This window comes from Polistes dominula, unplaced genomic scaffold (genome assembly GCF_049000335.1).
Source record: "Polistes dominula isolate Pdom_NZ unplaced genomic scaffold, Pdom_raw_medaka contig_75, whole genome shotgun sequence".
Taxonomy (NCBI): Eukaryota; Metazoa; Arthropoda; class Insecta; order Hymenoptera; family Vespidae; genus Polistes; species Polistes dominula.
In genome coordinates this window covers 380,867-395,076 of record NW_028301003.1, presented here as the reverse complement: position 1 = coordinate 395,076, position 14,210 = coordinate 380,867, and the positions used below count along the sequence as shown (strand labels likewise).

The 14,210-nt window shown below is 27.4% G+C and overlaps 2 protein-coding genes across 2 annotated transcripts; one reads left to right on the top strand and one right to left on the bottom strand.

Annotated features, from left to right (window-relative positions):
• The first annotated feature begins 299 nt into the window (after positions 1 to 299).
• LOC107071462 (uncharacterized) lies at positions 300 to 4,714 on the top strand. Its single transcript, XM_089173818.1, has one exon. The coding sequence runs from the start codon at positions 2,128 to 2,130 to the stop codon at positions 4,582 to 4,584; it is 2,457 nt and encodes an 818-aa protein (XP_089029944.1). The 5' UTR covers positions 300 to 2,127; the 3' UTR covers positions 4,585 to 4,714.
• Positions 4,715 to 7,102: 2,388 nt separating this feature from the next.
• Positions 7,103 to 13,411, bottom strand: LOC107071463 (uncharacterized). The gene is made up of 2 exons (XM_089173820.1): positions 9,381 to 13,411; positions 7,103 to 7,148 (listed from the first exon to the last, which is right to left on the bottom strand). The coding sequence occupies exon 1, from the start codon at positions 12,797 to 12,799 to the stop codon at positions 11,483 to 11,485; it is 1,317 nt and encodes a 438-aa protein (XP_089029946.1). The 5' UTR covers positions 12,800 to 13,411; the 3' UTR covers positions 7,103 to 7,148; positions 9,381 to 11,482.
• Positions 13,412 to 14,210: the final 799 nt, after the last annotated feature.

Below are 14,210 nucleotides of genomic sequence, written 5' to 3'. Positions count from 1 at the left end.
AAACTTTTAACATTTTTCGAAAGACGAGACCACCTTGCTTTGCTTAATATCATTCAACAATTGCAATTTCATTTTCTAACTAATCACTTTTCTAAGAAATTCAATTTGTGAATTTTTTTGTTTCCATATGCAAATCATACGTTCAAATTAAGTAAATAAATAAATGTTAGTAATAAGATATATCAAATCTAATACTATTGATCTAGTAATAATTAATATCGATTTTTTAGGTTATGTTGACTTAGGTTATGCATGAAATCAAAAAACATGAATTTATTATTACACTTTTATTACTAAATTATTCATGTAGACCATGTTAAATATAACATTTTTATTTTTCATCATTTATATTTTGCATCAATTATTTATTTGTGGTAAAAGATATATTACATATGTTATTTGAACTTATCATATATTACTCTTTCGTAAACTCGAAATTATCTAATGATATTTTGAGTACGCAAGCACTATGATTCAATTTCTGCTAAACGGGTTTCACTATCATATTCACTCGAATTATTCCGTATAACATTTTTGTACTTCTTAATATGTTTACAAACATTGTCAGTATAATGATATCACTTATAATATATATGACAAATTTTCAAATTTATTTTTCTCCAAATGAAATCTTATACGAACAAATGTTATTCTACATTTTCGAGTTATTAATAGTTATTCATGTATAATCATCTCATGCTCATCAAATAGGACACACTATATATCGCAATTATTTTCTTTTTTAATATTTTTTGTTTTATACTACTTTGACATAAGAAACAAAGTTTCACGTGATTAACCATTATTGTTTCTTCTCTGTTTTATTAAAAAAAAAAAAATAATAACAATTTAACTATACAAAGTTAAAAAGAAATGTCAATTATTATAATGGCCAACAATATTTTTATTCATTCGCCTAGTCAAAATTACTGATTATCGTTAAAATAAGTTATGCAAGAGAAAAGTATATTATTTATCATTTATAGTATACAAGAATTTATATTCGTGTTTATCTTTTTTCATTTATTTTAATTATTTTGTAATATAGAGTCAAGTCAGCATCATTCTTCTCACATGTTCAAGTAAAATATTATTACAGAATTACATAAATTTTTAACTTTAAATTCACTATTCTGCAAGTCAAATTCTTACTTTTGCCTTAGAATGAAACTTGCAGAAGAATGAATTTAACTTGCAAAACTTATATTTGCGTAGATACATGCATATCGTATCAAATCTCTTTCTTTCACCACCTTATTTTCGACAAGTTGAAGAACATTGGTAAACAACGGTGATTAATTTTATCAACCAATATAACTTTAGCATTTAATTCTAATGTTTTAATTGTTTCCAACAAATTCTTATTTACTAGTTAAGTAATTATTATATTAATCACTGTACGATTTTGACATTTAGTGACTATTATAAAAATCTTATTTTCATTTACACTTTCTTGTTTTTTATTATAGTACCTTATCAATTTCTCAACAACACCCTAAACAAGCCCTAACAAATTGTTTCTTCTTTTTTAAATTAAAAAGTTAAATTAAGAAAAATAAAGAATTTTAAGAAAAATCGTCAATTTCTTGAAGTTCGCCATTTTTTAATTTTATTTTTATTTTTTTAAAAACAAAAACCTTCAATCAATTCTGTGATCGTGTATGTTTTGTTCATTTACAAACGTTTAAATTTAAAATAAATAAACACTTTATATATATTAAACTTATAGTTAAATAAACCATTATTCTTATTAAGGACAAATGTAGGCCGCTGTAAACCATTCTCTCTCTCCTCTCTTATCGCAGAGCAATGAAGTTTACAATGTGAGTCGTTAGTATACATAGAACCTTTAAGATATTACAATAATTTCGGAATGTTGAATTCAGTTATATTTATAATTTTTTAAAACAGTTTTTCAAATTCGTTGCGAAACAAAAATAAGTTACTTCTATATGAACATCAAAGATATCATACCAAATATAAAACGTTTACGCGTTGTATCGAAGAAAATAATTTCAAAATTACATTACGCAAAGTGTATTGCTGTTATTGGCAAAAAGAGAACAAAAATTCGAACAAAGTAATTTCTAAAAATTATCTGTTTACGTACGAAAAATATTAGACAGGATGTACAATTTGGAAACATTGAACAATGAGGATTTATTACAAGAAGATGATCAAATATGTAGTTATCAAAATCAAGTCGAAACATTGAACAATGAGGATTTATTACAAGAAGATGATCAAATATGTAGTTATCAAAATCAAGTCGAAACATTGAACAATGAGGATTTATTACAAGAAGATGATCAAATATGTAGTTATCAAAATCAAGCTCTTACATTGATGCAAGTTTATAAATTAGAAGACAAGGAAGAATTTTTGGAATGGTTGCATTGGTTTGAATATGTAGCAGATATTATCAGTATACCACCAGATAAAATGGTTGAATTTTTTAACTGCATGGTGGATACTGATGTCCACACATACGTCAAGAAGATTTATCCTATTCATGAGTTCTGTATATTTTCGTACGAAGATACAGTAAAACATTACTCTATTGAGTTATATAGAAGACGTTTTATTTCTCGGATACAATATGAAAATGAGACACTACTAGAATATTCTTATAATCTACTAAAAATATTTAATGAATGCTATTATCCAAGTGATTTCGAAGAATGTTTATGCGAACAATTCAATTATGGACTCCAAGACGATAATATAAGAAATCATTTAAGACAAAAACCTTGTTTATCATTCGATGAAACGCTAGCACAGGCAATTGAATTTTGTAACAATACTTTTCTAACCTATTACAAAGACCTAGCTCTTTTAAGGATTCATTCTTACAATCTAGGAATGGAAGATGATTTTTGTGATTGGTTAAATAAATTTGAATATGTAGCAGATGCTATTAGGGTACCAGATAAAATGATGATTGAATTGTTCAAGAATATGATAGATGATGATGCCCATACGAATGTCAAGAAGATTGCCCCTGATATAAATTCCTTAGATCTATCCTACAAAGATATAACAAGCTTTTACCTTTTTGTTCTTTTTGAATCTGATGAAACTGATTCGTATAAAAAACGTTTACAATGTCGAAATCAATATGAAGAAGAAACAATAGAAAAATATGCCGATAAATTAGAAAAAATATATAATGAATGCTGTAATAAAGAACAATTAATAGACAGTTTATGCAGACAATTTCGTAAAGGAATTCGCAATAATAAAATACAACAATTTTTAAGTAAATATCCTACATTATCATTCTATGAGACGGTATCAAAGGCCGTTACATTTCAAGAAGTTAATGAAAGCATTTATAATACTCATTGTACTTTTGCATTAATTAAAATGTTCAAATCAGAGAAAGAATTGGATATTTGTGATTGGTTAAATAAATTCGAATACAAAACCTTTAATTTCGTATGTAAAGACGAAATGATTAAATTCTTCAATGAATCAGTGGATAATAATGTTCATAATCGAGTCAAAGAGAAATACTCTTCTGTCAACTTCTCTGAATTAACATACCAAAAAATAATAAACCTTTATCTTCGTTACTTTTCTCCTACAGATGAAAAGTTTTTACACAGAAGACGTTTTTTTTGTCGAGAGCAATATGAAGAAGAAACGTTAGAGGATTATGCTAATTGTTTACAGAAAATACATAGTAATTGTAATTATACATGTTACGCAGATGAAAGATTATCCGACCAATTCGTTAGTGGAATTCGCGATAGTGATATAAAACAATATTTAGAAAAACTTCCTTACTTATCTTTCGATGAAACGGTAGCAAAAGCCATCGAATTTGTAAAAGCTAATGAAATAAAAAAATATGTAAACCAAGCTCTTTTATGGATTGACAGATTCCATTCTGAGAATGACCGTACATTTTGTGAGTGGTTTAATAATTTTGAGTATGTAGCAGATATGATCAAGGTACCAAAAGATAAAATGATTGCATTCTTTAATGAAATGGTGGATAATGATCTTCATAAGCAGGTTAGAAACAACAATATTTCTGTAAACTTCTCTAATCTTTCATACAAGGAGATAATAAACTTATACATTGTTTTTATTAAAAAATGTAATCAAACTCATTTTCATACGTATCGTTTTTATCAGCGATATCAATATGAAGAAGAAACGATAGAAAATTATTCTAATAACTTACGAAAAATATTTAAAAAAACCTTGCTTAAAAGCGAGCGAGCATTCCGTCGTGAATTTTTGAAAGGAATTCGCAACTATAAAATAAGAGCCATTTTAAATGAACATTATAATAAAATGCCATTAAAAGATTTGTTAGCAAAAGCGATTGAAATTGAAAAAATTGATCAACGAAAACAAAGAATTTTAGAAGTAGAAATGAAAAGCTTAGAAAGATCGTTTAATACCAACTGCAATATAACAACTAGAAACAATCTTGACTCATGGAGTGAAAGAAGATATGATAGTATAGATAGGAATCATGCGAAAGAAGCTATTTTGAAATCTTGGACGGAAAACCGTGAACCCTTTAACAAAAGGATCACGGTTTTCCGTCGGTTTTTAGATAAATCATAAAATTCTAACATTAATTATTTACAGATAAATTCATACAATAAATACCGGTATAAATCAGAGACAGAAATCAGTACACATGAAAGTTTAATGATGAATATCTTTTGAACGCTTAATTTAATCGCCAAAACATAAGACACCATTTTTACATTTAGATTTTTAGAATTTATCGTATAATTATACTGTCATTTTATTGTTACGCTGTGTCACTTCGAGACAAATGCAATTTTCTATCTGTGTATAATAATTTTTATTCATTACGTTATTTTGCAAAAAAAAAGAAAAAAATTGAACTATGGCTTTCGTAGAAAAGTAGTCAAAGATTAAAAGTGATTATGTCAAGTAAATAAATATGGTTAGGTATATATCATAGATTATTATCCAACGTTACATAATTTATAGCTTGCACACACGTGCACGCCGACGCACACATAATTATGTATAATATATATGGAGTGTCTCAAAAGGTTTATATCAAACTTATACCATATGTTAATGAGGTTTTGTAGGTCAAGAAATATTATATAAGTTTATGTATGAAAATATTTTCAAAGATTTCTAGGAAAATAAAAAAGGATATCATCAAAATGCACGTACTACGATGACAAATTTTGCATTGACAATATCAATTTTCAATAAATTTATGAAATAAGAATCATAATTGAGAAAAATAAATTGATCCATACGGAACGCCATCCATTTTTCTTTACGAAAATGTGAAAGAAATATTATGTGATTCGTAAAGTCGTTTCGTTTTTTGCTAACGCAATAATGGTTGCATTAGTTGATGCAAATTGACAAATAGTAACACATGAGATCGATCGAGAGATTAAATTTATCAAATTCAACTATTTATGACTACTTGAAAGGTTTAGATTTAACCACGAAGCAAAAATTATCATCATTTTTACAATAATATTTGAATATTCGTAATTATATTTTAATTAATATGCACTCTAATTACATTTGCACTTAAAAATATAATTTAACTTTGTTACAAACAATTCTTTTTCATACAATCGAAAGAGAATAGAGTTATTTGAGTACACTATTTCGAATGTATCACCCTGTATGTATTATCTATAGTCATTAGAGTGACTTATTATCGTCCGATGTGACATCATGTGTAATTCCGTATATTTATCTCATAGTTTTTCGTTTCCTCGTTTTTTGTTACTCGTCTATTGTTAGGTACTTTTGTTTATTCATAATTTTTTAAATATTTTTTTTTTTTTTGATATTATTTAATATGTATATAACAATTGTTATTATTTTTTCTTCAAATATAAATTTTAATTTAAAATAACAAAATTACAATTGAATTGTCAAACAAACAACATTTCGTGTCTGTTTACAGGAATAGAATTTTTTCTTTTTTTTTCTTTTTATTAATTTATTTTATTAAATGAAATTATAATAAAAAAAATAAAAAAATGAAAAGTAAATCGAATTATTAAATTGCATTATACAGATTGATTCGCGATAAAAATAATCGAATATCAACCGAATTTACAAACATTTGATGAACAGATCATAACTTTACAGGATTTTTTTTTTTACAAAATTAGTTAGCAATGTAGCTTATTTCTTTATAGTAAGGTAACACCCCTTAAAGTATACTACAGATATACCAAATCTCATCCTAAACTGTATATTTTCTAACTGGTTTCCATAAATACATTTCTATTTGCTCGTTAAATTTAATTTTATTCATTTTTATCCAAATCTAAAATCAATCAAATACAAATAAATTTGGAATTATTTTCTATTATCTATTTTAAAATTCAATAAATATATAATTATAATTTATTGCAATATTATTCTTATTTGATTTACATTTTCAAATTTATTAATAAGTTAAGTTAATAATTTTGATGAAATGTTTGAAAACATTACTTCACTGTAAAAAAACAAAAATTCTTGTATAATTTTGATTATACAATAACTTTAATTAAATATGTCAATTTATTAAGAAATTAGTCACATATATTATATTGATATCTATTAATCAACTGTAATATTTTTTTTAATGGAATGATATATCGAGATATCCTGCGATTTGTACACGTTCGAAGAAAAACTATTGGAACATATACACGTGCACACAAATATTTGTAATTGTGTTCATGTAACTGATCTATCTATATACAAATTGCGTGTTTCGTTATTGTAGACGATACGGTATTGGCTTCATGAGAGTTGTATTGTAAAAGTTAACCTTTTAAATGGTACAGGTCATTGCAAATATCCGATTAAGAATTTCCAAGCTAATAGATGACGTATTCCTTTCATATCTGAAAGTGCCAAGAAAGAACGATTAACTTCTCTTCTTTTACGTTTGAAATAATTTTTTTTTTTTTTAGTTTCCGTTGATTAGATTTGAATTGACCACTTACGGTTTACCACAACCCAGGAGTGCTTAAACACAATGGACTTTTTTTTTTTTTATGTAGCTTTTTAAAATATCATACTCCTATATCTGTATTTATTTTTAGATTTCCTTTCCATGTGTGTATCTCGATTTTTGTTTTTTTTTTTTTTTAATTATAAAATTTATCATCGAATTTCTGGAACACAATATTTTTCTTAATATAAATTACATCATACTCATATATCTGTATTTATTTTTATATTTCCTTTCCATGTATATCTTTTTTTTTTTTTAATTATAACATTTATCATCAAATTTCTGAAACATCATATTTTTCTGAATATAAATTATATCAAACTCCTATATACATATCTGTAATTTTTTCATTTCCTTTCCAAGTATCTTTATTAATTATAAAATTGAATTCTGAAAATTTTTGAAAACTAATAGATTTTTATGAATATATAAAATTATATTATAATAAATTTTACAGATCATCATGAATTTTTTAAACACGAACAAAATTGCATTACTATAATAACAATTATTATTATTAACCTTCTATTCCAGAGTATCGAAACTTTTTAACTAACTTTAATTAGATTTTAAATTAGAAATAAATAAACGTTAGGATTAACAATAAGATAAATATATTTTGAATATCAGTATATTATCCATTTATTATTTCATTTTTAATACATCTTTCATTTAAAGTAAAAAACATAATATAGTTGTGTGTAAAGAGCTTTTCCTTTATAAGAAAAGCTTTCGCTTTATAAAAAAAAAAACTGCTCTCACCCCTCCCCTTTTCCCCGTCCCAGCTCCTAATAACATAATTTTAAATTTTGTATAAATAAAAATATTGGGATCTCTGGCAGGGGCATGGCGCAGCAAAATTCTACCTATCTACTCTAATTTTGAATGTAGCTACCAGATAACGTATTCAAGTGCTACAGATCCCACGTGGGGTAGCAAAATTTCTACCTATCTACTCTAATTTTGAATTTAGCCACCAGTTAGCGTATTCAAGTGCTACAGATCCCCCACGTAGTGTAGCAATTCGACCTATCTACTCTAATTTTGAATGTAGCTATCAGATAGCGTATTCAAGTGCTACAGATCCCACGTGGGGTAGCAAAATTTCTACCTATCTACTCTAATTTTGAATTTAGCCACCAGTTAGCGTATTCAAGTGCTAGAGATCCCAAAAAACGTGTTGTTATGATTTTGGTCATATACATAAATAATAATGCGAGTGGTAAGATTGTGCTGCGTGCTATTCAGAAAACTTGCAACTTGTAACTTTAACTTGTGCATTATCTGATGTCAACTCACAATCAGTTCTTCGATCTACGCGCTTTCAAAACGACGTGAGGGAAAGAAATAGTAAAAGGGAGAGAGAGGGATAAATGAAATGTACGAGGGTATCACTCTCCACACACCCACAACAAACACACACCATACACAACATTTACTCCTATTTACAAACTTACACACTGACAGATCAAATAAAGAGAAGGAGGGGTGAGGTGGAGTGGGGGGGGGGTGATAGTAAAGAACAATATTCCCCTAACGTGTTTTTAGTTCATTTTTCTTCCGTACCGATCGCTCGAGTCACCCACGTTCACGCCGATTCCTTAATGTGAGAGAGGTGTTCGTTTACAGAAAGTCTATACACAGAGACTTAACGTAAAACTCGTATTCGCATTGACGATTGTAAAGAAGGAAATAAGAAAGAAAAAGAAAAAAATCAACAGGAAGAAGTGGAAGGAGAGGCAGGAAGGAAGAAGGATGGGCGGTGGTGACACAACGTTCGCAAACACATTCTGCCTTAAAATAAACAGCAACTATCTGTTGCTCGAAAAAAAAAAAAAATTAGAAAAAAGAAAAAGAATAAAAAGCAGCTTCAAAGGAGTGGTAATAATGGTAACGGTGTCCGGTAGGAAAATAGTGGTGGAGAATAAGAGGTGAGGAAGGGGGCAGGTGACGTGAGGAAAGTAGGAGAACTCGTTGACGGATAACCGTTGAGCGGTACGAATGTTGTTCCATGTAAAAAAAAAAAAAAAAAAAAAATTGGCACATTGGATAAATATAAATCTAATTAATCATAGTCCCGCGCAAGTTTTCATATTGTATTTGAGATACGAATAGTACTCCAGCTGTCAAATAAAAATATCATTTAATAAATTACAAATGAGGTTTCCGTTATGAACATTTGTTGAGGGGGGACCTAAGCAATAATATAAAATATTGGATGATAATATTGTGTTATTAAAAATTGAGAAATACGCGAACATACGGTTTCTGATTATAATGAAAAGTTTATAAGTTGTATTATCGGGGAATTTATTTTTGTCGAAGTTTGTTAAACTTTTTTAACGTTTAATATTAATTAATGTTAGTCGTGTAATGAAGTGTGCTTACTCACCAGAAATAGTTATCACTGGTCAAAGATTGTAAAACTTGTCGACTAAATGACGGGAACGACATAACCCGCACACGAAAGTAAACCAGCCATGTTGTTTACTGCACAGTGAAAGCTCATTTGCCAACAATGCCCTCTTACCTTCATAAGCCTTTTAAGCATCCACATTGGCCGACCCTAGTGTCATCTGTCGGATCAAAAAAATAACACGCTGTACATTTTCTCTTTGAAATTTACTGTTTTGGTAATTTACAGCTAACCAATCGAAAAAATTGTGATTTCGTATTTCGATTGTTTCAAAAATTGCAATGGTTGTTATTTTTTTTAAATAGGTCATGTAATAATTTTAATAAATGTGTTTAATTTATTTTACTCTTTACATTTTCCCCTTTCAAATTGTCTCTTTTTTTATCAATTACGAACAATTTCAGATATATTTTGACTTTATATTTCGATTGCTTACAAAAAATTGCAATAATTAGTGTTTTCAAAATAAGACATTTGCTAGTTGCTAGTAAGACGAATAAATTTGTTTTATAAAATTCTAATTATCATCTAATGTAAAAAAGTAAATATCTTGTATAAATGCATTTACTTAACTTAGAAAAAGGTGGAATGAAATTATCCGTACCTTCGGGTAAATTAGTCGTCCTGAAATTTGTGACAACAGATAATTTCTTTATAAGTTTATCATTAGCAATAAAACTCTAAAATAATTAAAAGAATTTAATTAATACCATTAGATTAAATAAAAGAGAATTACGTAAAATTGCATAATCAAAAAAGGATAACATGCCTCGTTTCTCAACAATTCTTAATAAAACAAAAAATTACCATATAAAAGTGTAAATTTAATTAAAAAAATCTTTTCTTACTGACAATGAATTTAAAATATAAGTCTGTTAACTGTTAACTATAGACTTTTAACGGTTTACATTTACAAAATCATTCGTAGCATACTTAATAAGTAATTACAGTATATTTACTGATAAAAGAAGATATTGAAACAGCCTCCCCCCCCTCTTATCTGTTTCCAAGAATTATCTTTTTTTGTAGAATCTATCTTAAACACATTCGCGATCGCTGACGTGAATTCACATTTCAAACTCTATTCCTGGATTTACCACTGACGTTAATTCACGTTCTGCTATTTATAAACGAATGCTAAAAATTTTTAGAGAAAAATTGTATTTTAATTTCATTTTTTCTTGTTTTTTTTTTCTTTTTTTTTTTTTTTGAAAATTTTCTTTGTCATCTTTGTAATCTCACAATATACATATACATATAATGCTAAATAAATTAGATAAAATTATATCAAGTAAATATATCATCTACTTTAAGAGTTTTTCCTTTTACTCTAAATCGATTTGTATTACGACGAAAGAAAATGTTTTTACCATTTTAACGACACCATTTTCTTTTCCCTACATATTTTTTTACTCAAAATATACACTCGCAATTATGAACAAGTTTCTATTATTTTATTTAATCGTAAATAAACTAATAAAGCATCTTAAAACTTCAAGTATCCTAAAGCGAAAAAAAATATACAGTTGCAAATCTAAAGATGCAAATTTTAATATATGTAAATAATGTTTAAATAATTATATGTACATATAAAAAAATTGTTTATTTATAACAAATTCTAAAATATTGTCCATATATTTTTTTTTTTTATTTTGAATGCATAAACATTTTTTTGATTACAGTTACAGCCCACGTATAGTGTTAAAAGAGTTACCAGCATCTTTGTATAGATACAAATTACGATCAAGTTATCGGAATAAAGTGCTACTGTATTTCAGTCAGATAAACGTTACTACTAAGATACATAAAAATTTAATCTTTAAAGATTAGGTCTAAATTGTAAAAAAAAAAAACTATTAAAAATATTTCATTTTTATTTCAGATGTGATATAACAAATGTTAATCATTTAATTAAAGAAAAAAAACCCTGGAAGTAGAGTTACTGTAAAAATGTTTATCAAGTAGATGATACTTTTATTTGACGGTGACGTATTTACTTTATAGATATATTTCTAAATGTATAAGATTTTTTTGTATTATATATTTATTTATTTATTTATTTATACTTTCTTGAATACTTAATAGTTCTCTTTTAAATGATAAGAAGCAAAACAATCACCCAAGTGTAATGCAACTCCACAAGACTTGCACATTAAATTTGTTGTCCTTATTTTTTTGTTTTTGTAACATACATGGCACCTTCTTCGTTTTCGTTTGTTTGTTTTGGAAATTTGTATTAACTGGTGTTGTTTTATTTGCCCAGAAAGTCTGTCCATCGAATGATTGGAAACACGGGATGATATAGTACTGACCTCCAAATTCTCTTCAGTAGCAGGTAAATGATCCTTTATCCAATATGTGCATATTTTCAATAAAAAATCATGAAAGCTAAGACTCTTGTATTCTGCACTGTAACATTGATGCAATTTATACGCATTGTATAAAGCATAATTTAATAGATAAAAGACCACTTTCTTTGACCATTTTATAGTTTTCCTGTATATAGGATAATAACTATGAAAATGATCTGTTACGTATTTATTAAATTCCAATGCACTTTTAGATTTTTTAACAGTACGATTGCTCTTTTTACAGTTTTCTTCAGCGTCAATTAAATCGGCATTACGTACGGTGGAAATGATTCGTATCATTTTGTTAATATCTTGACCAAGAATACCATTTTTTTGAAACTTTTTTGAGAAATAATCAATTACAGTTTGTACCTTGAAGAATCGATCAGCATTATCCGGTTTATCATTGTCATTAGAAAAATGTAAAAATGATAAGATTTGTCTAAATCTATTACGCGACATAGTTTTGTGAAATATTGGTGTTTCCATCAACGGATTAGTCGACCAATAATCTTCCATCCTTGGTTTTTTTACAATTCCCATAAGAATAATAAGCCCGAACCATTTTTTTAATTCAGTTGGCATAACGTCCACAAATTTCGTGCTTTTATTATCTGGCTTCCTTCTGTTGGAATTTTGATTGTAATATCTATTCGTTTCGGTACTAATAAATTCAAAAAAATCATTTCCTATAAATAATTCCACGACATTCTCAATGTTCTGTATATCTTTGGGCAATATGCTAGGACCCGGAGATCCTACAAATTTGTTTTTGATCTTGGATAAATCTAAATCGAACCATTCTTCACTATGATCTGACGACCAATCTACACTGTGATCTTCATCTGATTCTTCTGTATCACTTGGCAATGATAACATTCGCCGAATCTTTCGTTTACGTATTTCATAGTGATCCGAAGAGTCTTCTTCACTTTGTTTGTCTGAAGATCTAATGTCTTCTGTTTCTTCACAATCATTATATTCAACTTTAATATTGGACAAATTGTCATAAAGTACAGACGTTTCTTCTCCTTCGCTCGCCATTATCAAAGGACACAAGTTTTTACAAAGGTAATAAACTTGCTAATATGTTTGTAACTTATTATTAACAGAACACATGTAATATTGGTGTTCAACACAGTACTATGGTGGTATCATTAGCGTTTATTCAATTGTTTTACGCATGATACCAACATAATGTCAGCAGACAGCATAATCTTACAAAAATTTATTTTAAATATGAAAAATAAAATATAATATTAAGTTATTAGCAATCTCCAGACATCATATCCAAAAACTATTCCTATTTGATATAAATTATTTGATACTTTGATCATTAAAATAATTAGCATAACCAGAATGTTTGTTGTCATTCACCAATCTAAAATGTTCATAATAAAACTTTGGAAAGAATTTTTGAATCGTTCATATATTAACTATATTTTTACCATGCACATACATAATTACTTTTTTTTAATCATTTCAACTTGATTAAATTCAAAAGTATTTAACCAAATGTAATGTTATTATGTTAAACTGAACATAGGAATTTTTATAATTATTGTATAGGTTAAAAACCTCATGTTGTATTTGTTGAGAATACAACACTGCCACCTACTGTAGACATTACTTTCTAATGAACTTCAATTAAGGTGGAGGGGGTAAGATTAATTCGTACAAAAAAAGGCACGTTTTTGTGAATTTTTTGTGACGATACAGTTAAAATCTCTTGATTAAAACCAATGGTACATTAAAGTATGACATTCGAAGAATATTGCATCAAATTTTCATGTTAGATAATAATTTTCCCCAGATAACGCTGGGAGGGTTTTTTGAAATTGCAATTTTTCACTTTTTTTAAACATTTTGAAGGGAAAAATGCAATTTTTTAGCCGATTTTTTTCGCAAAAAATCGCCTTTTTCCCTTCAAAGTGTTCCAAAAAAGTGAAAAATTGAAATTTCGAAAAACCCTCTCAGCGTTACCTGGGAAAAACTATTATTTAACGAATGAACTTTGATTTTTTGATTTCAAATGATCCAGCACCCGGGTGGGCCCAGTATCGATGAGGAGCCTCGCAATTCTACTCTTTTCCTGAGACACGTTCGAATAATTGCTGCCATTGCCGTATTTTTGAATATTTCTTCGTGAAAATTTCATACAATATTCTTCAAATGTCATACTTTAATGTACAATTGGTTTTAATCAAGAGATTTTAACTGTATCGTCACAAAAAATTCACAAAAACGTGCCTTTTTTTGTACGAATTAATCTTACCCCCCTCCACCTCCGCCTCCTTAATGTATGTTCAGATATAAATGTAAATTATTTTATAGGTGTAAATATTCTAAACGTAAGGTAACGTAACTTTTTTTATTTAATAAAAGTTATAATAACCGTACTAAATAATAATTTACAATATATACAAACAATAAATAATTTCTAATCTTTCAATTA

Excerpts from the sequence above, each read along its gene's own strand:
- LOC107071463 (XM_089173820.1), bottom strand. The coding sequence starts at position 12,799 with ATGGCGAGCGAAGGAGAAGAAACGTCTGTACTTTATGACAATTTGTCC.
- LOC107071462 (XM_089173818.1), top strand. The coding sequence starts at position 2,128 with ATGTACAATTTGGAAACATTGAACAATGAGGATTTATTACAAGAAGAT.